Source organism: Triplophysa rosa, linkage group LG1 (assembly GCF_024868665.1).
Source record: "Triplophysa rosa linkage group LG1, Trosa_1v2, whole genome shotgun sequence".
Taxonomy (NCBI): Eukaryota; Metazoa; Chordata; class Actinopteri; order Cypriniformes; family Nemacheilidae; genus Triplophysa; species Triplophysa rosa.
In genome coordinates, this window is record NC_079890.1 from 32,690,529 (window position 1) to 32,712,354 (window position 21,826).

At 36.7% G+C, this 21,826-nt stretch overlaps 1 protein-coding gene across 4 annotated transcripts in view; it reads right to left on the reverse strand.

The window, feature by feature from the left end:
• The window catches only part of ano1a (anoctamin 1, calcium activated chloride channel a), a 35,582-nt gene extending 18,133 nt beyond the window's left edge, over positions 1 to 17,449 (reverse strand). For 2 of the 4 annotated variants that reach the window (XM_057347767.1, XM_057347761.1), the window contains exons 1-7: positions 14,699 to 14,935; positions 12,606 to 12,769; positions 9,114 to 9,428; positions 3,126 to 3,224; positions 2,893 to 3,044; positions 1,641 to 1,695; positions 1,312 to 1,363 (exon numbers count right to left, since the gene is read on the reverse strand). In XM_057347767.1, coding sequence (XP_057203750.1) covers positions 1,312 to 1,363; positions 1,641 to 1,695; positions 2,893 to 3,044; positions 3,126 to 3,224; positions 9,114 to 9,428; positions 12,606 to 12,769; positions 14,699 to 14,780 — 919 coding nt within the window. In that variant the 5' untranslated portion in view covers positions 14,781 to 14,935. Of the gene's footprint in view, positions 1 to 1,311; positions 1,364 to 1,640; positions 1,696 to 2,892; positions 3,045 to 3,125; positions 3,225 to 9,113; positions 9,429 to 12,605; positions 12,770 to 14,698; positions 14,936 to 16,230; positions 16,480 to 17,252 lie in introns of those variants that run through there. The other 2 variants (XM_057347775.1, XM_057347786.1) reach the window with 2 other exon arrangements.
• Positions 17,450 to 21,826: the final 4,377 nt, after the last annotated feature.

Consider the following 21,826-nt stretch of genomic DNA (forward strand, 5'->3'; position numbering starts at 1 on the left):
AATTATATTGTTGAATGGCTATAATTAATGTTAAAATAATCAATTTAATAGAGACATCAGATACAGTACTAATATCAAAATGTTTTCTTTCATTCATAAAATGACGCTGTTAAAGAAATATGTTGTTTCTACATCAATTTGAAGATTAAATGTGAAATTATTAAAATGTAAAAGTATATTTTAAAATATTATTATTATGTGTGATTAATCGTGATTAATCACAGAAAATGTGTGATTAATCTGATTTTTAATCGATTAACAGCACTAAAAAATATATATTTTTATTAGTGCTGTCAATCGATTAAAAAAATTAATCGGATTAAATCACACATTTTTTCTGTGATTAATCACGATTAATCGCACATAACTATTATATTTTAAAATATACTTTTACATATTAATAATTTCACATTTAATCTTCAAATTGATGAAGAAAAAACATATTTATTTAACAGCATCATTTTATGAAAGCTAGCATTTTGATATTAGTACTGTAACTGATGTCTCTATTAAATAGATTATTTTAACATGAATTATAGCCATTCAACAGTATAATTGAGAGCTCATGTAGGAAACATACAGGAATTGAAGGACACTTTACAGTCTTTATTAATGCTAAATTATAAATTAAATGCAGAAGAATTCTCATTAAAGCTACAAAATCACATTGATTTCTTCTTTTATTTTGTTCTTTGATTAACATTAGTGACAGGAGTCAGAGCAGCACGTTTAAGAACGTGGCCCCTTTAAGAGCCGTCTCAGTACGCAGATCTGACCGTCACCGCACTCCCATTTTCACAACTCTTTGCATTCATTTAAGATTTTATTTTACACTTTGAAGTCTGTGCTTAAGAAAATGCTAGACAAAACGGGCTTTCTGACATAATCTTGTGTGGTTTTATCCATTCAAGCACGAAAGAGAACTTAACACGGATGCGCTGTCTGACAGAGATTCACCGACGCAGCCTTCAGCCCGTGACTGTTTACACCAGACTGGACCTCGCGTTGCGTTTTGCCGCGTCCCACAGTTTAGAAGCGGTCTATCTCCATTGAACGCGTCAAAGCAACTGTTTCAAATCGCACTTAAGTGGTTTAAAAGCCTGTACACGAATAAGAGCGTGATTACATAATGTAACGCTAGACAAAGGATGTCAAAACAAACGGATGCTGCGTTAATTGCGCTAAATATTTTCTCACGCGTTAATTTGAAAAAATTAATCGCATGCGTTAACGCGTTAACGTTGACAGCCCTAATTTTTATGCAGTCACACTGTTATCAATAGAGGCATTAAATGTTAAGGTAAGACTTACCCATGATATATTTGGCCCGTGTGCACTTTGTCCGTTTTAAAATCTCGTACACCTGATATAAAATATTATTCACTCATTAATCACGTCAAAATATCAAAATAGTTCTAACTTTTAAAACCTCTGCTGTAAAAATAGCACAATACGTGATTGGACAGGTGACATATTTAAATTAATCTCTACAAAAACAACAACTTTGATGACATTGACATTTTGGTATAAGACACACAGGCACTTTGGTAATCAAATCAGAGGATCAATGACATCCGGCCTTACACCGACTCTGATTTGACAGGGAAACAGGATGATTTTCAGGAGCGAAAGCTACTTACTATTGAGCTCCTGGTTTTGCTGTCGAAGAAGGAATTCCTGTCCGATAAATCAAAGCTGTAAAGGGAGAGAGAGAGAAAGAGAGAGATCTAGTGTAAGACTATTTAATGCCTCTGCATTGATCTGTCCTTTAAACAGACAGAATGAAAAGACCAGAAGGTGAGAAGTGTCTGAATTGCCTTGGTGAGGATTTTAAGAGACCATGCTTCACTGTAAAATAGGACACAATGTACTTTATTAATATTATAGAAAGTGCTATATTAATTTTTCTTTTTTACAGCCGTTTCACCTGTATTTTGGAAACGTGCTAAACAATTAATGGATCATGTCTTGTACAAAATCTTTATTTTAGTACATTTTACAGTGATAGCATTTGACAATTTTGAGGCATAGATTTATACTTGGTAATATACATCATTTGAATATATTTTAATAAGAAAATACACAAATTATCTTTAAAGGGATAGTTCACCCAAAAAAGAAAATTCTGTCATGAATTACTCAACCTCAAGTTGTTCCAAACTGGTATTTCTTTGTTCTGCTGAACACAAAGAAAGATATTTAGAAAAATGTTAAAAATGTTAGTAAATTTCTAGGGCACCACTGACTACCATAGAAAAATTAAAAGGTTTGTTTTCCTAAATTCTTCAAAATATCTTCTTTTGTGTTTAACAGAACAAAAAATGTACTATACTTTTTATACTATGGTAGTCAATGGTGCCCCAGAAATATCTCTCATTGTGTTAAACCAATCAAAGAAATTTATACAGGTTTGGAACAACTTGGGGGTGAGTAAATCATGACAGAATTTTCATTTTTGGATGAACTGTTCCTTTAAAATAAAGAAGGAATGAAAATACTGCTTTTTACCAAAATTCACATAAATTCGCATGACTTGCATTCATCTGTTTTTTATAATAAAAAATGTATAATTAAGGTTAATAGTAACTACTAGTAACTTACTTTTTAGCAACTAAAGATTTGGTCACATAGACTATATTTATGCTGTTATTGTGGTGTTTTTTGTCTTTGAGTATGACAGACAAAGTCGATACACTTTTACTGTGCAGAGGAGATTAGCTCAGACTTTCTGCTTAACTTCTTCGGTTTAAATTGAAGAATAAAAGTCACATGGGTTCGGAAAGACATAAAAGGAGTAAATAATAACAGAAGTTTCATTTTTGGGATGAACTCGGAGTTAAACAATCATCTTAAATATAAGCTTGACACAGCTGCACATGGTCATAAACTTACAGGTGTTGTTTTTCTCGTGAGAACGGGTACGAGAGGTGTTTCTCATTTTCTGTCCCGCTGATCCCGACTTTAGGCCGTAAGGGTGTCGTGACTTTGTGCATAAACTTGTGGATCTTCTCTACGATGTCGTTTCCTGTACGTACTTCATATTTCTGAAAGTGACACATGAGGTTGTCAGGTGTGTGTATTGTACGGAGTAAACAGAAAGTAGTGCAAGATTCAACAGAACTTGCCTTTACTGTTGGCATTTTGAGCTTCATAAATTCTGCCTCACGACAGAGAACCTCCCAAGGTGCGTGGATCTTCAGAAACCCCACGCCTGGGATTTTGTTCTGAAAAACAGAGAAAAACAAACATAGCCTCAGCGTATGTACTCTGCTGTGTTCTCAGGAGCAAGCTGACAGTGAGTGAAGGAATTTCTGAAGAAAACGTGAGTGTAGAGCAGAACACGCTGCAGCAATGCTGGGTGGTGTTGCTATGCTGTTGCTAGGGTCTTCTCGCTGGTTATCACGTACTATGCAGTCACTACTAGAGTATTCTTAGTGGTCAGCAGGGCATTACTACAGTTAGGGATTTCTTACAATCCCAAGACATAATTTAAGATCCGCTTTAAATTAATTGACATCCGATAGGCAATAGTCGTACGTCTGAAAGTAATCAACAAATAATCTGAGACATTATTCTGAAGATTCAGGAAGAGTTGGAAATTGTTTCCATCCTGTGTACTTCCCTGAATTGGGGTTGAAGTAGGTCCGTGTGCTACCATCAGAAGTACAGTACAGTGTCTATTTGTGTTGTTAGTAAAATGCAGCGACTGGGAATGAACAGACAGGGTTCGACCCGTTGTGTGGGATGTAATGTTATAACAGGAGTGGGTCATTTAAAGCAAATCTTACATAACACTCTCAGCTTTCTCAGCTTCAGAGAAGCAGAAGTCATTCTCACCATGGAAATGGCTTTTTTCTTGTTTTCTATTTTTTTTTTGCTCTCAACAAGGTGCTTTGTAATTGCTTTGAAAAAAGAACTGTGTTAAACTCAAAGAGAGATCTTTAGGTTTATTTTAGGTTTTGTCAATGGTTACCACAGTGTGATTTTGGCCTACGTTTTGGAGTACACTCACTAACACATAAGCCCTTTCACAGAGTAAGGCTGGTAAATTATCGTAAAATTGTCTTGTTACCAGTAAGATACCATTCACACATTCCCAAAATACTGGTCAACATTTGGATTAAGTGGAAGTTTTCTTTGTGTTGCCGCCACTGTGTTTGAAAATATGGCAGGGTATGACCCATGTATATGGTTCATTTTCTTGTTGATATTTTTATTTTGTGGGAAACACTTGTGCAGTTGCTCTTTACCCAACATTTATATAAACAACCAAAAAAAACTGTATTACTGAACTATTTCTTTGACTTCTGTAAATAGCGCCGAGTAAACGTGTCATCTGCTTTAGAATGTTATGATTGGCCAAAAGCAGGCTTACATCATTCTATTCTGACCATGTGCATCCTCATACATTGCATCATATTGGTAATGTCACAACTACAAATACTGGAAAATTGCCAGCACTGATTTACTGGTGTTTTTGGTCCTGTTCACACATCATTTCATAAAGCTAATTTGCCACTAAAGACTTTTTGATTTCATGGGACCTTATTAACCAATGAAGGCAATAATCATGAAAAAAGTAACATTACACAGAAAAATAATGTTCAGATAATTGCGCACTTTGGTTTATTCCAGTATAACGTGTAAGCTTGTTTAATAATAGCTAACGTCAAATAAACTCTTTTTTTACGATCAGTTACTGCTCCAGTGGGATTACAAACGAGCAAATGAGAATGAAAAAAACTAATGAGAAAAATAATTTAAAACCAACATAATGTGAAAACTCTTTACATTAATAAAAAAATCCCCTATAATTAAACAATAAATAAAAGTAAATCAAGACTGTTGCTGACCTGGTATAGCATGACACTTGCAAAGGCAAGGTCACGGGTTCCACTCGCAATTTCTTTAGTAAATAAATCAAATAAAAAGGGTTGTATAGAGCATAAATAGGGCTGTCAAGTGTCAACATTAACGCGTTAACGCATGCAATACATTTTTTTAAGATTAACGTGTTAAAATATTTAATGCAATTAAAGCGGCATCTGTTTATTTTGTCATCCTTAGTTTAGCGTCACGCTCTTATTCATGTATAGGCCTTTAAACCATTTAAAGGCCTTTAAACAGTTGTGCAACGTGACAGTGGTCCCGTCAAGATATACCAGCTGCAGAACGCAGCCGCAGTTTCAGAACCGCAGTTTCTGAACCACAGCTACAGAACAGTAGTGAGGGGTGGAGTAATTGACAACTAGATAAGCATGGCGGATAGCACGAGTGCTTTCTCACCTGACTCATTTAGTACAGTTGAATCGCACTAGAGTTCGTTTTTCTTCTTGGTGCGGTTCGTTTGGGCAGGTGTGAATGCAGCAATCGCACTCGAGTGCGCACCAAAAGCAGACCAAATAAGCGTACCGAAACTTGAAGTTCAAACGAACCCTGGAGCTGTTAGTTTGTGGTGAGAACGTGTTCCGACCTCGAACAGACCCAAATTCAAAAAGTACTGCACTTTTTTGGACTAAACCAGCTGCTGTAGTCAGCTGCGCTGTGCATTATGGAATGATGACAAGTGTTTGTTGACAGTTTGCACTAGCATGGCAGCTCGCGGACAAACTTGGAGTTGTGAGGAGGTGCGGAGCCTCATAGAAATTTGGTCTGATGACCATATTACATCCCAACTTTTGAAAACTCACAAGAACAGCGTGATATTTTCATTTTTTAGCAAACAACTCAGGGAAAAGGGGTTTAATAGATCTGTGGAACAGTGCCGGGTTAAGGTAAAGAAACTCCGCCAGCAGTACATCCAAGTGTGGGATGTACAAGTTCCCCTGGTACGATGACCTCGATAATATACTTCGGACAAAACCGGACGTTGACCCGGTGGATGTTGTTGAGATCGCCATCGCCGCTAACAATGATGCGACTGATGCTAGCACAGTTGATCGGGCTAACTTTACCACATCTGGCATGCGATGTTGACGGTGAGTTCATTTCATTTGAAAAAGCAGTTTAGGAAATACGTTCTCGCCAACGAGTGATGTGGATGTTGTTACGTGACTGCATTTTGGTTTGTTTCAACTGGTTCGGACCAAAGCAATCATTGTGGTGTGAACAGGGCCGGCCCTGGGCATAGGCAGAGTAGGCAAATGCTAGGGGCGCCACCGATTCCTAGGGGCGCCAAAATGAGTGAAGATTTTAATTATAATTCATTATCTTAACGCGTTTTTAATTATGTCACCTAATGTGATCTGTGCAGCTAATCTCACTCCCAGACTACAACTTACATTATGTTGTGTTCAGACCAAACGCGATAAATCACGTTCCTTGCTCTTTATTACTCGCGGGAATAGTTCGTTATTTTCGTGCAAGGCAAATTTCTCGCCCGAGTTGAATTTTTCAACTTGCACGGAAGATGCGATTTACGCACGTTCGCAACTCGTTTCGCGTCATTCACATCGCCTGCCGCGAGTTTGTGTCTATTTCTTTGCATTGACTTTGTATGTAATTTACTCGCACAAATAACTTAATTCGCGTGGGAACCCCCTATTAGTGTCTGTGACCTCCTGGTTAGAGTGCCTGCTTCCCATTTTGTACTTTTGGCTGGTTAGAAGTTCGAACCCTGCTCGGAGCAGGTTCAGGTAGGATCGGTTACACATGTCAGACACATGTGCAAACACAAACCATTTATACAAAACTTTTATACAAAGGTGAGTTAAAATAAAAAAAAACATAGATGTGAAAAGGTAGGAAACAAAAAATTTTGCAATATAGAGGTGCAAATTATAAGGTACAATTGCTTATTTAGAACCACTCTACTGGAAACACTGATGCATGCTGTATTTTACTGCTTTCAACTAAGTGAACTGAAAAGTGTGGGGCACTATAGCATGTGCCATTTATTTAAGAAAATCCAAAGCAGCATTTGCGCAGAGGTTGACAAAATGTATAAAAACAATTTCTCATTAACCCTTATCTAAATAATAATAACAATCAAATATTTGTTTTATGAGCTCTAATATTCAAATACAGTAGCCTATTATTGAGAAAACAATTTGTTTTATTTTATTTGCAACATTTTTTCAAACAATGAGAAGGTAATTAGAAACATTTTTATTACAAATCTTTATTTATTTTGTGTAGGAGGGGCGCAATCTTAAATCTTGCCTAGGGCACCAACAGAGGCTGGGCCGGCCCTGGGTGTGAAAAGGAACCAACACCTCTTAAAAATGCTACAATATATCATTTTTTTTAATTGATCTGCACCAAATGAATCGAACTAAAGATGAGAAAGAGTCCTTAAAGTCCCCGTGAACCGGAAGTTGCGATCGTTTTTACTTCCATATTTTGACGCATTTCCGAGTGAAATGGAATTTTGAAGGAGAAAAATAGTGGGCGTGGCTTTCGTCTTTCTCTGCGATTTTTTAAATGGAACTGGCAGCAGACTGACAGTTGAAGGGGAGGAGTTAACGGATGCTCCGCCCAAGCCGTCTAACATACGTCATCTAAGAAGGATAGTCAGTCAGATTTTAGCTAAAGATTATGAGGGCACACAATTAAAAAAAAAGAATGACCTACATTGATAAACTATTTACAATAAAAGCTGCAATATTTCATGAAAAAATAGGCATTGTAATTTTTTATTTCACTGGGACTTTAAGTCAAGCGTTTATTTGCTAAATATTGAATTTGTGGAGTTGCTTTTTCAGGAATTTAGTGATAAAATGGGCCTAAGAGTGAATTGTTCATTTGATAAATTGTAATTTAATTATTCGTTGTATAATGTTTGATTGTTTGTTTTAAAACCATGCCGTTTGCTTTTTTATACAATCTAGTTATTTTTAAGTTATATTTTTATTAAAATTTCTGTTTTCATAGAATAGGCTAATACAATAAAACACACTACATTATACAATAATATAGGGTATAGGTCGAATGTCACATGACTAAACCGTTAAACAGGTGGCTTGTTGGAAAAGGTGTTAATAGCAGTATTAACTATCAGCGATATCTATGGATTTTTAATGTAATCAGCTAATCTAGCTAGCTGTTTCCATTTTTTATGCGTTTTATTCTATTTTAATATTCAAATTTCTGAGAGAAGAAGAAAATTTTATTTATCAATCTGTTTATGTGATGGGCATCGATTTTGATCATCTTTGGTAGCTCATTTAAAGGCATTTTGAGTAAAACGGCTGGCTCTTTATGTAATGAAGCGCATACAAAAGAACCGGATGCCATGAGTCCTGTTTTCGGTTTCTGTGCTTGACGTTTGGCACGAAGCCTATTACACAATATTAATGTTTTATAAAGCATTTTTGTACCGTAATATATTACTACGAACTGAAATGTATTTAAAAAGTATGAAGGTTCGCGTGCAACAAAAGCAAATCCCAAGCTCCGCCCCTCCGTTCTGTGGCTGCGGTTCAGAAACTGCTGTTCAGAAATTGCAGGAGGAGCTGCGGTTCTGCAGCTGGATACTATTGTTCCCGTCTAGTGTATAGTCACAGGCTAAATGCTGCGTCAGTGAATCTCTGCCAGATAGCGTACCAGTATTAGGTTCTATTTCGTGCTTAAATGAACAAAAACACACAAGATTATGCCAGAAAGCCTGTTTTGTCTAGCATTTTCATAGGCACAGATTTCAACACGTTAAATAAAATCCTAAATGAATGGAAAGAGTTGTGAAAATGGGAAAGGGCGTCAGTTCTACGTAGGGGTATCAGTTCTCTTAAAGGGGCCGCATTCTTAAACCTGCTGTTAATCAAAGCAAACGTGTTTTAGAACTTAATTCAATTTCTGTATATTTCCAACCTGTTTTACATGAGAGCTCTCAATTATACTGGCTATAATTATTGTTAAAATAAAGAAAAAATAATCAATTTAATGCAGTACTAATATCAGAATGTTGGCTTTCATTCATAAAATGATGTTGTTAAAGAAATCTGTTGTTTCTACATTAATTTGGAGATTAAATGTGAAATTATTAGAATGTAAAAGTATATTTAAAAACATTAATGTTATGTGCGATTAATCGTGATTCATCAGATTGATCATTTTTATCAATTGACAGCACTATATATAAAAATGAAAACTTTGATCAACACAACGGAACTCACCCCTTCATCTTTCTCCATCTGAAGGCCCATCAAGTGCAGGTTCTCCTCAAACTCATCCCTGCGGAGACGCTGGTCATCATCATGGTAGTCAAGTCTCTGCTCCTGGGCTGCGAGTTCAGGGTCCTCTTGAGTGGATGCTTTGGCCTTTTTGCACCTGCAACAGAAGCTCCTCATGCAGGAGTGGGAGGACTCCTTGTGAGTGCTCTCAGGCTTCTGGACATGGTAGGTGAGGACGTAATCGATGCGCCTCTTGCCATCCTGGAAATACGGCCACTGGTTTGAGTGCCGGGGTGCCTCATCTGTCTTCTGAGTGTTCTGGAGGTGAGAAAAGAGGCCATGATTATATGCATCTGTACAGTTATTATTAATAATAGATCTTTTAAGGTCTTGTGATGTATACTTGAATTGATGTTCAAGGATGCCATGAAACATGTAAGGTGAGGTGACGGATGTAATTTACGTTATGTTAGAACACTCTCCTATCCCAGTTAAGCATGTAAAGATAAGTGTAAGTGAGTCATTCATGGGTTGATTTTCCAGGTGACTATAAACACTGTGGCTCTGTTGAGATTTAAACATTGCTGTGCTTGTTTGTGCAGGCGACACTGACTCAACCAGCGGCATACGTTTTGGGTGGGACTTCCTGTTTGTTAGACAGATATATACAGTCAGTATATACAGTGCTTAACAAATTTATCATACATCCACCCAATGTTTGTGCCACAGATGCCCTTTTTTACCCAGAATCTTTTTTTTGTTCTGGAATGGTTAATCTACCATTATGTGTAATATCTGTCACGGATCTCAGGTGTGGTGAGACAAGAACAGAGAACCCAGGTGCAGACAGCGGTTAAGGGGTGTTAACATGATATTTAATAACAAACACAAAATACAAAACAAAGACCCACGTGGGGGTAAAGATAACAAAACAGAGGAACAAGAACAAGAACAAGACTAACTAAACTGACAAGACTAAACTAATAACACATCGCATAGGAACACTACAAACTAGACTAACTAACATGACAAGAACTCACCCACACGACACAGTGCAATGACCCGACACAAGACAGAGAACACAGGGGCATTAAATAAAGGGACAAATCAAAGGGGAACAAGTGTGGGGCATGAACTAATAAACAACCAATAACAAGAGATACAAAAAGACATTCTCATTCAACACAGACAAAGACCGGAGAGAGTATCGAAGGCCGACAGGGTCAAAATGACTCTCTCCACACATAACAAGGGATCCTGCCGTGAGATTCTGCCACAAGATCAAGAAAGACATGACAAAATGAGGCAGAATCACGACAATATCTTGCTAAAATATAATTATTTATTTAATACATGATTTTTCAAATTTACTGTTTTAAAAAAATGCAAAAAATGTTTTTAATCTGATGCCCAATTACAGTTATTTACTTGCAGTTCAGGAAAAAATAACATTAATGGTTGAACGTTACCCCTGATTCATTTCTGGCTTGGGTATAAAAGCGTGAATGAAGACTTTGAAGAGTTTTTTGTTTCAGTTTGTTATTTGCCTAATAAATGACAATAACACGTTTTTAGTTTTAAACATGTTTTCTAAATTATTTGATAACAGGTGGACTAATAAATTTGTTAAATAGTTCACCCAAAAATGAAAATTCTGTCATCATTTACTCATCCTCTTTTCATTTTAAACCTGTATGACTTTCTTTCTTCTGTAGAACACAGAAAATGATATTTTGAACAATGTTGGTAAACAAACAGCGCCGGCACCCATTAACTTCTATTGTACGGACACAAAATCAATGCAAGTGAACGGATGCCGGTTAACAACATTCTTTAAAATATCTTCTTTTGTGTTCTGCAGAAGAAAGAAAGTCATACAGGTTGACAATGACAAGAGGGCGAGTAAATGATGACAGAATTTTCATTTTTCACTTTAGAGCACTCTATATACAGTGAGTCTGTATAGAGACACCGCTGGCCAGTGATAAAATATAAATCCCAGTAATAACATCAGTCTGAACTAAAAAAAAATCAGCTGCATAAATTATGTGTTTGGATACAAGATTTTACGTATCAGAATACACTTATAAATCACCTATAGTGAACATTTTTAGCTTTTATTCAGTTGGCATTCACTTGTAGCATATGAAGCACAAAGAAACACAGTATGTAAATTCATTTAAAAATGGCTATAAACTGGTATAGCTTTGTGCTAGCGACACCAACGTCACAGGTTCAATTTCCAGAAACTGCTTGGACTGATGCAACGTAAATCCCAAATGCACTGCAAGTCACTTATGTTCCTAATGCATGAAGGTAAATTATATCTATGACACATTTCTAACTCCATATATTGAGATCACTGAAGGAAACCATTACTTAATATTGCAAAGCTGTTTGATGCTGCTAATGGTGCACGCATACACAGAACATTCTGAATAAATCACAGTTCAATCCACAAAACTAAATATTCAACCAAAAGACACAAAGCACTTCAAACTGTACTGTAAATCTATACCTCCAAGGCGAAATGTTCTCCTGTTATTAAGCAGCTAAGATTAAGTTAAATTTGTTATTTAGCAAATGCTTTTTATCCGAAGGACTGATGGACTATGTTCAGCTTACTGCAGAGTCCAAAAGGGTTAAGAGCTTTGCCTAAAGGCACAACAGAACTCAGCCTCAGTACAGTTTATGCTACTCTGTGCAGTGAGGACGTGAGAACCGCAACCCAGGGGGTTAGCTGAACACCACATAAGTCCACAGGGACAGTCCCACAAAACAAATCACACTACACTCAGCACAGAACAGGAAATCAAAAAGCCAAAAGCAATTTCTCAATGGGAATATAAGACTCTGCAACACAGCACTCGCAAACAGCACCAAATCCACATTCATTCTCCCAGCACAAATACTCTATGGTTGTAAAAATGTGTACCGTGCGTATACGCCTTCAGACTTGGCCTAGGGTATTTTAAAGTGACCAGCATGTGCTGTAGATTTACATGGGTGTTCAAATACTCATTCGGTATGCAAAACAGTTAAACACACCCACCGAGTATGCAAAATCAGCAATGTGTATTGCACCATCTGGAATACTGGAAACCAGGGACGAGCGCCACTTCGTAAAAAGGTTTCTTCAGCCAAGATGCGTTTGGCAAGCTTTGGCTTCCCAGGGAAATATATTTGGGTTGTTTTATTTTTATTACTAGACAAAACATTGTTAGCCATACGATGAAAGTAATAATAGTTCAGTTAATAAAGAAAAGTATTTCGATGCAAATGTGATAAGTTGTGTATTTGAACCTCTCTAGCTTTAAATTCAGCACCTGCTTGTGAACATTATAAAAAAGTGAAACATTCAAATGTCCACGTTTCTCCAAAGTTTGCCTAGCAAATTATTCCGAGTGAGAAAGACAGGACATTGGAGTGTTTATCCCTAAACAAAAATTGACTATATGAATGCAGAGGAATAGCTCCTCTTTTGCTTTGACTTACAGAGGATTCATGCTGAGGGTATTCCGAGTCCCCGTGGCCTTTACAATGATCTTCATCAAACCCCTTCACATCCAAAGGGACAGATTCATATTTCTCATTTTGCCACATGCTCCCCCGGGCTGTGGGCTGCTCCTCTGTGCTGTTGAAATCCAAGAGCTTCTCACCTGAACAATCACAAACACATCAAGACAAACATTATTTCTTTCTGCTGGGAACACAACTGTGTCACACTCAAGTGTAAATAATAAAAGCTTACTCAATAACCAGTTGGTATGAAGTTATGTGTTTGTTTTGTCTGAATGTCAAAATAATTGAATAAAACCCCAGACCCAAGGAAAAACAAACACAAAGGATACAAGTGCTAACTTTGCAGCAACCTTTGAACTTAAGCATAATACATAGGGCTGCTCGATTATGACAAAAATCATAATCCCGATTATTCTGCCCAATATTGAGATCCCGATTATTTAACATGATTACTCACTAAGTTTTAAAACAACATAGAAAAATAAAAAAAACTTGGCTTTTAAACTGTGAATTCAACTGAAAAATTAAATGTAAAGAAATAGCACAGCTGAACAACTGTAAAGGAAGGGGGTGCGCTGTGGATTTATACCACAAGAAAAGAGATGATCCTTGCAAAATGGGATGCGGCACAATAATCGTTTTACGCAGATTATTTTGTTTTTGTAATTGTTGAAGGCCAAAATTGACGATTACAATTATTTTCGATTAATTGCACAGCCCTAATAATACAAAACATGTAATTAGCATTTAGGTATTTTGTGCATTCTTGTACAATAGCTCAGCTGGTAGATCATGCATTTGGATGATATAAACGCATATCACAAACATACTGAAAGTCACTTTGGATGAAAGCCAAAAAGAAATGCAAAATTACATGTGTCTGCAGAAATGCATGTGTCTGCATGTCTTATAATAAAAGTGTTTGTTTTGATTTAATGGCTTTTTAAAAGCAATATATAGCTTTTTATAGGTCACCGCTCTGGGGGCAAAAACAGAAAGGGCAGCAGGGGTCAATAAACTACTCAAAATGAATGTGGCAATTCCTCAAAACTAAAGCCAAAATAAAACAAAATAATGTAAACAGTCATGCAGTGCATATGCATATCCTTTATTAAACTACTTAAAATAAATTACAGATACATTTTGTTTGTGTGTATATACTGGTTTGACCTACATTAGGACCTGATTATGTATGTATTCAGGTTTCAGGTCTTTAGCCTGCATCACAAGGAAATACCAGCTGTCCCCATAACTCGAATTGCTAAATAAACCATTTTAAAATATGCATTTTCTGTAGGGTTAAGGGATAGAAAATATCTTTAACTCTATATGAACCATTAAGCTACATAAAAACCATTATGCATGGACAATTCTCATAATGATGCCTACATTGTCTAACCTCATTTTGAACCAGAACTGCCACGTAAATCAGCAAAATAATACCCACATAATGTAGAAGCCATATGGGTAGTAACACAAATTCTCCTTTTAATAAAAAAAAGCAAATTAAGTGTTTTAGTCCACAGACTTAATGAGGGAATTCCAGGGATGTCAGACAAAAGGACCTCTTGGAGAAAACGGGTCAAGATTGTTAAATAACATCATAACAATACAGAAAATATTGCAGGTTTGATCTATTCTACCCGTCTAAAATGTCAATATATAAAATACCAAAGTAACAGAATTCTCGTTGAAAACTCCTTCCAAGTGGGAAAATACCCTCTGACAGCTCAGGTCTACACGCACCGCCCCTTAAATCAGAGTCTGTGCCTCAGGTAAGACATGATGATGCTGTGATGGATTTTCCTCTTGCGCTCATCACGCATCAGTCAATGCGTAACCGCCCTCAAACCCAACACTGCCCAAAACATCTTATAACAAAAGCCTGCATGTAAAAATAGGTTACCAGACCTGCACTGATTGTTGAGAAATAACAATATTACACGATACGGGCATAAAAGGCACTTTACTACGTGAATGAAGCTGTTTGGCTACAGCGCGTAATGTAATACGTTTCGATCTTTGTTGAAATAACAAACCCGCATTTACAAACACGAGAAACTCACCCGATTCATCGCCCTCATCTGTTCTCGCAGTATTCACATCACCTTCACCCTTCATTGGAGCGCTGTGCGAACTGCGTTCCATCTAGTTTCCAAGTAAACGGAGCCTAGTGGAAGTTGTGAGCAGTGTTCGCGATTTATTCCTCTGCGATCGTTTGTATTTACATGAACTCCAGGAGAGGACTGAACGCGTGCGCTTTGGCGAATAGGTTTTCATCTCACCCACCAACCACGCAGCTCCACACATCTCTACATCACTGTCAGACAGCCTGTTCCTCACATGATTGACATTCAGTCAACACCAGTTGAATGCTGTCTTTATTTGATGCTGGATTATTAATGAAACGGACATGATATGCTAAACGTTCAGAATATATACAGGCTATAACCCACACAGAAATTGAGATACATGCCTATACTTGTTCAAGACATAATTGCCCGGTTTCACAGACAAGGCTTAAGACAGACTAAAATGAATGTTTGACATGTCTTAACTGAAAATTACTTGTCCTGATTTGCCTCAAGATGCAAACCAGTAATGTTTTTTATATAAAAGTGCCTTAAAAATGCTAATTTAACTAAGGTCTAGTCCTGGCTTACGCTAAACCTTGTCTGTGAAACCGGGCCATGGAGTGTTTGTGCAAACATTAAGTGATGAACGTGTTTTTATTTTCACTGAATGCAATATATTGTAGCCTGCTTTATATGCTATACACATATGTTATAGGAATTCACAAAAGAATCTTTCTGATTTCTGAAAAGCTATCCACAAAAATGAAACGGTTAGATGGGATGAGAACGGGCAATTTTGAAGTATTTGTTCTATGCAAAGTAGCATATGACATATTTGTGTGAAGCCCTACATGGAAATATACACATTGTGTTTACTACATACAAGCATTAGCATCATGTTTCAGTAAGGAAACTTTATAAAGGTAGGTTTGCACCATGGTAACCATAGTTTCCAGTCACTCCAGTTATGAGATATCCTGCTCTATCCCTTTGGGAGGGAAAGGGTTTCTGAAACCCTATCTGATGAGAATCAGAATCTTATATTCTCATATCTCATACTTTTAAGAAATGCACTATGAACTAAACTCAATTTTATGAGAAAAAAAAACTTTATCCAGTCAATTTGTAATCCACATGTCTGGATAAAACCTGACTGACTCTTGACAGTGACAACTTCAAGGCACTTTACACTAAATTCCCTCAGTACTCAACAGGCTCACGTTGTCTTTAAGAAGTTCATTTCTGCTGTTTGGTAAGTTTAAAACAAAATGCAAACAATAAAGCATCACTTTTATAAACAAATGGATATGGTGAGCAAAAATCGTTTGTGATGTATATAAGTTATTAGTGACTTCATGAGGTTGTCAATTTAATCATTGTCCATTTCGTTGTTTACATGCATTCTTTAAATTAACAAAGACTAACAAGCGTATTGAGGTTAACATGACAAAGTGAAACCGGTAAGAATTCAAGCATGAATTGGACAGCAGTACTGTAGACAGCATAAAGAAAGTTCAGCTTACTTGTGATCGCTCCAGCAGTTTCCTCCACCGACTTCCTTCTTCTCACCTGCTCAACTAGTTTGTTTATCACTTAACCGAATGGCATGTAAATCGCTCACCTGCTCACAAAGCAAAGAAAGCGAGTACCTCCATTTAAGGACAGCAAAGTCTTCATTTAAAGTGCCACAATTTTCGCACAAAACTCAACGCTTCGTTCGACTCGCGTCATGCTTATATGAGCGATGTGTGAGGAAGGCGCTTGCACGGCGCTGATATGACGTCATCGTAGGTGTTCCCCAAACTTTATCACTCCAGATCCGGAATGTGGCAAACCTGATGTTTACGCTTTGATACAGGGCTAATTGTTTTATATGATGCTAAAACAAATCTGTAAAACAACCTCTGCAGACTTTGACGTATTTTAATTATTATTTAATTATGTTTACATGTTTATTTATTTTTACAAGTTTTAGAACGGCACGTTTACTAAAACAGCAAATGTTGCATGTATTAGGCCGACATTTTTTAAACAAGTTTACATTTCGGTTTACATTTGTTTTGTTGACAGACGCGTTTCTTCCAAAATGACTTACAGTTCATGTATTCATGTGTTGCCCTGTATAGTTCATATATAGGGCCATGCTCTACTAAATGAACAGGAACTTTGTTTATTTGTAGTTTTATTTGAATCTCATTTAAGAGGTTCAAAAACTCATTTTGATTGTTCACTTTTCTGAATATTTCAAAAGAGGGTCCTAATTTTCAGCTATATGCCCTGTTTCTGGGACTTTGAAAGTCTTCCCAGATAGAACAGGTAAGTCTGTAAGATGTTCACCCCAAAAGAAAAAAATCTGTCATCATTTACTCACCCTCAGAAATTTCCAAACCTGTATAAATGTGTTCTGCTAAACACAAAGGAAGATATTTGGAAGAATGGCAGTAACCAAACAGATCTCATCCCCCATTTCAGCGTCAACCGAAACGGCAGTAGCTTCAGGGGCCAGCTGACGAAAACGCTGAAATAGTGTCGTTTAAATACTTGCCTTTCATTGTCTCATTTTGTTTCATATCTCCTTGGTCGAATGGTCCAAAGGTCAGTGCGTCACACTTTTCTGACAAAAAAACGATGTTACATATCCTGACGCTTTTTGGGTATACGGAAGTCCTTGACCTTTTCTAGTGGCATTATGGCATATACCTGCGTATCACGTAGACTACACCACTGCGTTTGTGTGATTACTGGAACTTGGAGCTGTTGTTTTTATACAGTATACTAGTACAGTATGTTCTGTGTTATATAACTCTAATTATAGCCTAACAGATCCACCCTATGTCCCATATTTGTCATTATTGGGTGATCATACACAAACAGCTCTGCTTTTTATGATCTGTCAATTGTGGCCAATCAAACCACATGATTTGGTTCCAAAATGCCTCCAGCTTATCTAAGGTGTGTGTCGAATACTTTCGTTAATGACAGTTATAATGAGAGTGCATGTAGGCTTTTCCATTGTTGATTAATATCAATCGCATTTGTGCATGCAACGCTGATCCATTCTGGTGATCCTGTGCAACCAAACACCTTTGGTGAATGAATGGCTAGGGCCCATTCTCATAATTACCCTGATCATATATGCAACCAGTGGCCTTTGTTTTGAATTCCTTTTGAGCCTATGAGCAGATCTTTTTTGAGCAACTGTTTAATTGAGGTTTATCGTTTATAGGGACCTAATTTACTGGAAAAGGATTTTGTCCAGTACATGCGTTCTTCTTACGTTACTGGTCTTAGCCATTATTACTCTTTAGTTGTGGTCTTGGTTTCAGATGACTTGGTATGAAAAACCTTTGCTTCCTCTTTTGTTCTGCGTTTACAGAGAACAATGCCGATTGCGTCCCACCCTCAATGTGAAGCTGACTAAATTAACTTGAGTGCCTTACCGTGGCAGTTGACTGCACAACTGAAGGCATACCTTTGCACAACTGCAAACTGAGAAAATGTACGGTCTCTCTCTGATTATCATATCAGTGTTTTATGTTACGTTGCAAATTTGGGACAATATGCTATCAGTGGTCGCCTCTTATCTCACACACACACTCTCTCTCGTTCCACTCTTTCTATCTGTCCTGTAAAATGAAGATAAAACACACTCCCAACGCACAGAACGGCCCCTAACAGTATTTTGAACTTTGCAGTCAAGTTAAATATGAATGACGATGCATGATAAAAATATACATATATCAAAACCCAAGAAACCAGGCATTTTCTCAGAATTATCGGTGCTAGAACATGACACACATTCAATACATTCCAATAAACATATGCAGACAACACAAACAAATACAGTATGGGCCTCCTGACATACTTTTGGTTTTGTTGTACCAGCATCACTTTTGTGCAATCTACAATCTTAAAAACAAAAGTATAGAATAGTCACAAAAACCATAAAAGATACCATTGCTTTCTTACCTTTACCTAGAACCCTTTTTTAACAGAGAGATTCTATGGATGTCAACATTTTTTATGGAACATTTGTTGCAACCGCAACAGCTTGACAAAAAAGCTTTAGGAACCTTTATTTATAAGATGGCACATGATATTTTCCCACAACTTTACAAATTTACTGAAACACAGCACTTCATAACAACAAAAAATATTAATTCATTTACTTCCATCTGCTGCAGGTCATTTTGTCCTGTACAACATTAGGAAAATCAGACCTTTCGTATCAGAGCATGCTACGCAAGTCCTGGTACAAGCACTAGTCCTGTCCAGACTGGACTACAGTAATGCACTCCTGACTGGCCTTCCAGCTTGTACAAACAAACCTCTGCAAATGATCCAGAATGCAGCGGCAAGAGTGGTCTTTAATGAGCCGAAGCGAGCCCATGTTACACCACTCTTCATCAGGTTACATTGGCTACCGATTGCCGCTCGCATGAAATTCAAAGCTCTGCTTTTGGCTTACAAGATGGCCACTGGTTCTGCATCCCCACACCTACACTTACTAATTCAAACGTATGTACCCTCCAGATCCTTGCGCTCTGCGAGCGAACAATGTCTTGTGGTGCCACAAGTGGCACAAAATCACTTTCACGCACCTTTTATGGAACGATTCCACGATGGTGGAATGATCTGCCTGTTTCTATAAGTACAGCGGAATCTTTAGCCATCTTTAAGAATCGGCTAAAGACACATCTCTTTCATCAACACCCGACACAATAACTCAGACTCCTCTTGCAATCCTTTTACTGTTTATCTTTTTTTCTCTCAAAAAAATTATATTGTCTGTTAGTATTGTCTATGTGTTTTTCTTTGTATTAGCTTCGTGCACTGTGTTAGGCAAACTTAGACCAGTTATATTGCACTTACGCATTGCTGCCCTTTTGTTGTTCTGATTGCTTCCACTGTTATGCCTAATTTGTAAGTCGCTTTGGATAAAAGCGTCTGCTAAATGACTAATGTATAAGCTATGCCTTGGGATCAGCATACCGGGCTCTTCTGATTTAGGCCAGTAAGCAATCACAGCACAACATGCTAAAAACCACAAGTTAAACTAAATGTTCAGTTGTCCATGTTGCTAAGGCTGAAAAACATGGGGTTATAGTGTTGAGAAGTATGTGAGCACAACCATGCACTGTTAAAAAAAATGTAATTTTACAGGTAATGGTCTGTATTATTTTACAGAATTTTTCCTTTTTTTCCATTAAAAAGTTAATGCCTGTTATTTTACAGATTTTTGCTGTACTAAAAATACTACTTATTAAATTATGGTTAATTTCCTGTAATTTTAAATTACAGAAATATTATGTTTTTTTAAAAGCAATTTATAGTATTTTTACAATTCCCAAAATGCAATGAAGTAAAAATTTACGGATTTTCACTGTAAAAAATATGTAAAATTGCAACTGCTTTGTAATTAAATGCAGTTGAAGGTCATTATATATTTAGGGTATTTTAGAGGTCAACTGGTAATTCTACAGACACAAATGTAATTTATTTTGACATTTATTTTTGTTCTCACCTAAACAACATACAACTTAGCATTTTGACAACTTAAATATAGTAAACTGTAGTAAAACTGCTAGATCCTATTACGTTTTTGAAACTTTGCCTAACATATTAAATATTAAAATAATGTATTTACGTGTGCAACGGTTATCGATTCACTATAGCTAATACAACATAAAGTATTTTAACAATTTGTAATAATTTCTGTAATATATTACAGTACGGCAGTATTTGTCATTTAAACAACAATATTGTAATTAATCTGCAATCAAATTTATAACTCTCCTTTTGGGCATATATATTTTAGTTGTGTAAGACTTCCATCATCCAATCAGAGGCTGCAAATTTAAATTTGGCGCACTTGCGTCCTAACGGCTGTGAGTGGCGGTACTAGTGCGAGCAGCAGAGCCACAGCGGGAGTTTTTAAACTCCAGTGGATTACTATGGTAGCCAGGCAGGCACCGCGGGAAGCATCTCTGAGAACAGCAGTGAGCAGTAGCGTGCGAGTGACAGTGAAGAAATTTCTTCCGCTCCGATGGAAATATATGACATGTAGGCTACATTTAAAGCGCCAATACTTTTGAAACTGTGAGGAAAACAACGCGCCTTTAGCGCCTGCTTCACTATACTCGTCTCACCATGTCAGTCAGAGCAACCGACCGCCGGATGAGGTAAGCGTTTTATAACACATTTAAACGATTATTTTATTATTTCATGTCGTGTGCTGCACTTTTTGTCTTAAAGCTAATTGTTAGCACTCTTCTGATAAACCTGGAGGCCTAACGTTACTGTAATGTTAGCTATGGTTAGCTAAGGAGTAACGTTAACGTTAGTACATGTAATACAGTAATTTGTGTTCTCAAGATAAAAGTTTTTTTTTCAGAGACGTTTTTATGAACGTTTTTGGTTATAGAAATGTGTTTCCGATCCAGATAGATGATTATTACACCTGTAGGTAAAGTTACACTGCAAAAAATGACATTCTTGCTAAGTGACAACAAATCTCACCCCATTGGCAGATTTTTTGCCTGTTTTTACCATAAACGTACTTAATTCTTATATAATTTTACATAAAACAAGACTAAGGCCCGGTTTCAAAGACGAGGCTTAGCCTTTGCCAGGATTATGCCCTTAGTTAAATTATGCTATTTAAGTTGCTTTTATTAAAATGCAACAGAAAAAACATTACTGATGTGCATCTTAAAACAAAACAATGGCACTGATATATTTAAAAAAATTCAGTTAAGACCGCTCAATATTCATTTTAGTCTGGGACTAGTCTTAAACCTTGTCTGTGAAACCGAGCCTAAATACCTTAGGTCACTTTTCTTGTCAAGTAATTGTATATCGATTTAAGAAGTTTTAGATATTTTTTAATAAAAACAAGACAAAACTGCTGCTTAGTAAGAATGGCACTTTTTGCAGTGTAGGTAAAAATGATCTAATGTTTTCCCTATACATTTTGTTTTAATTTCATAGCAATACTCTAATGTTATATCTTAATTTTCTTGTTGATGTTTTGTATGTCTATCTGTGGAACTTGTGCTTTGTATGTGTAAATGTTAATACAAACAATTTATTTTTTATATTTTATTTTCAGGTTCTAGG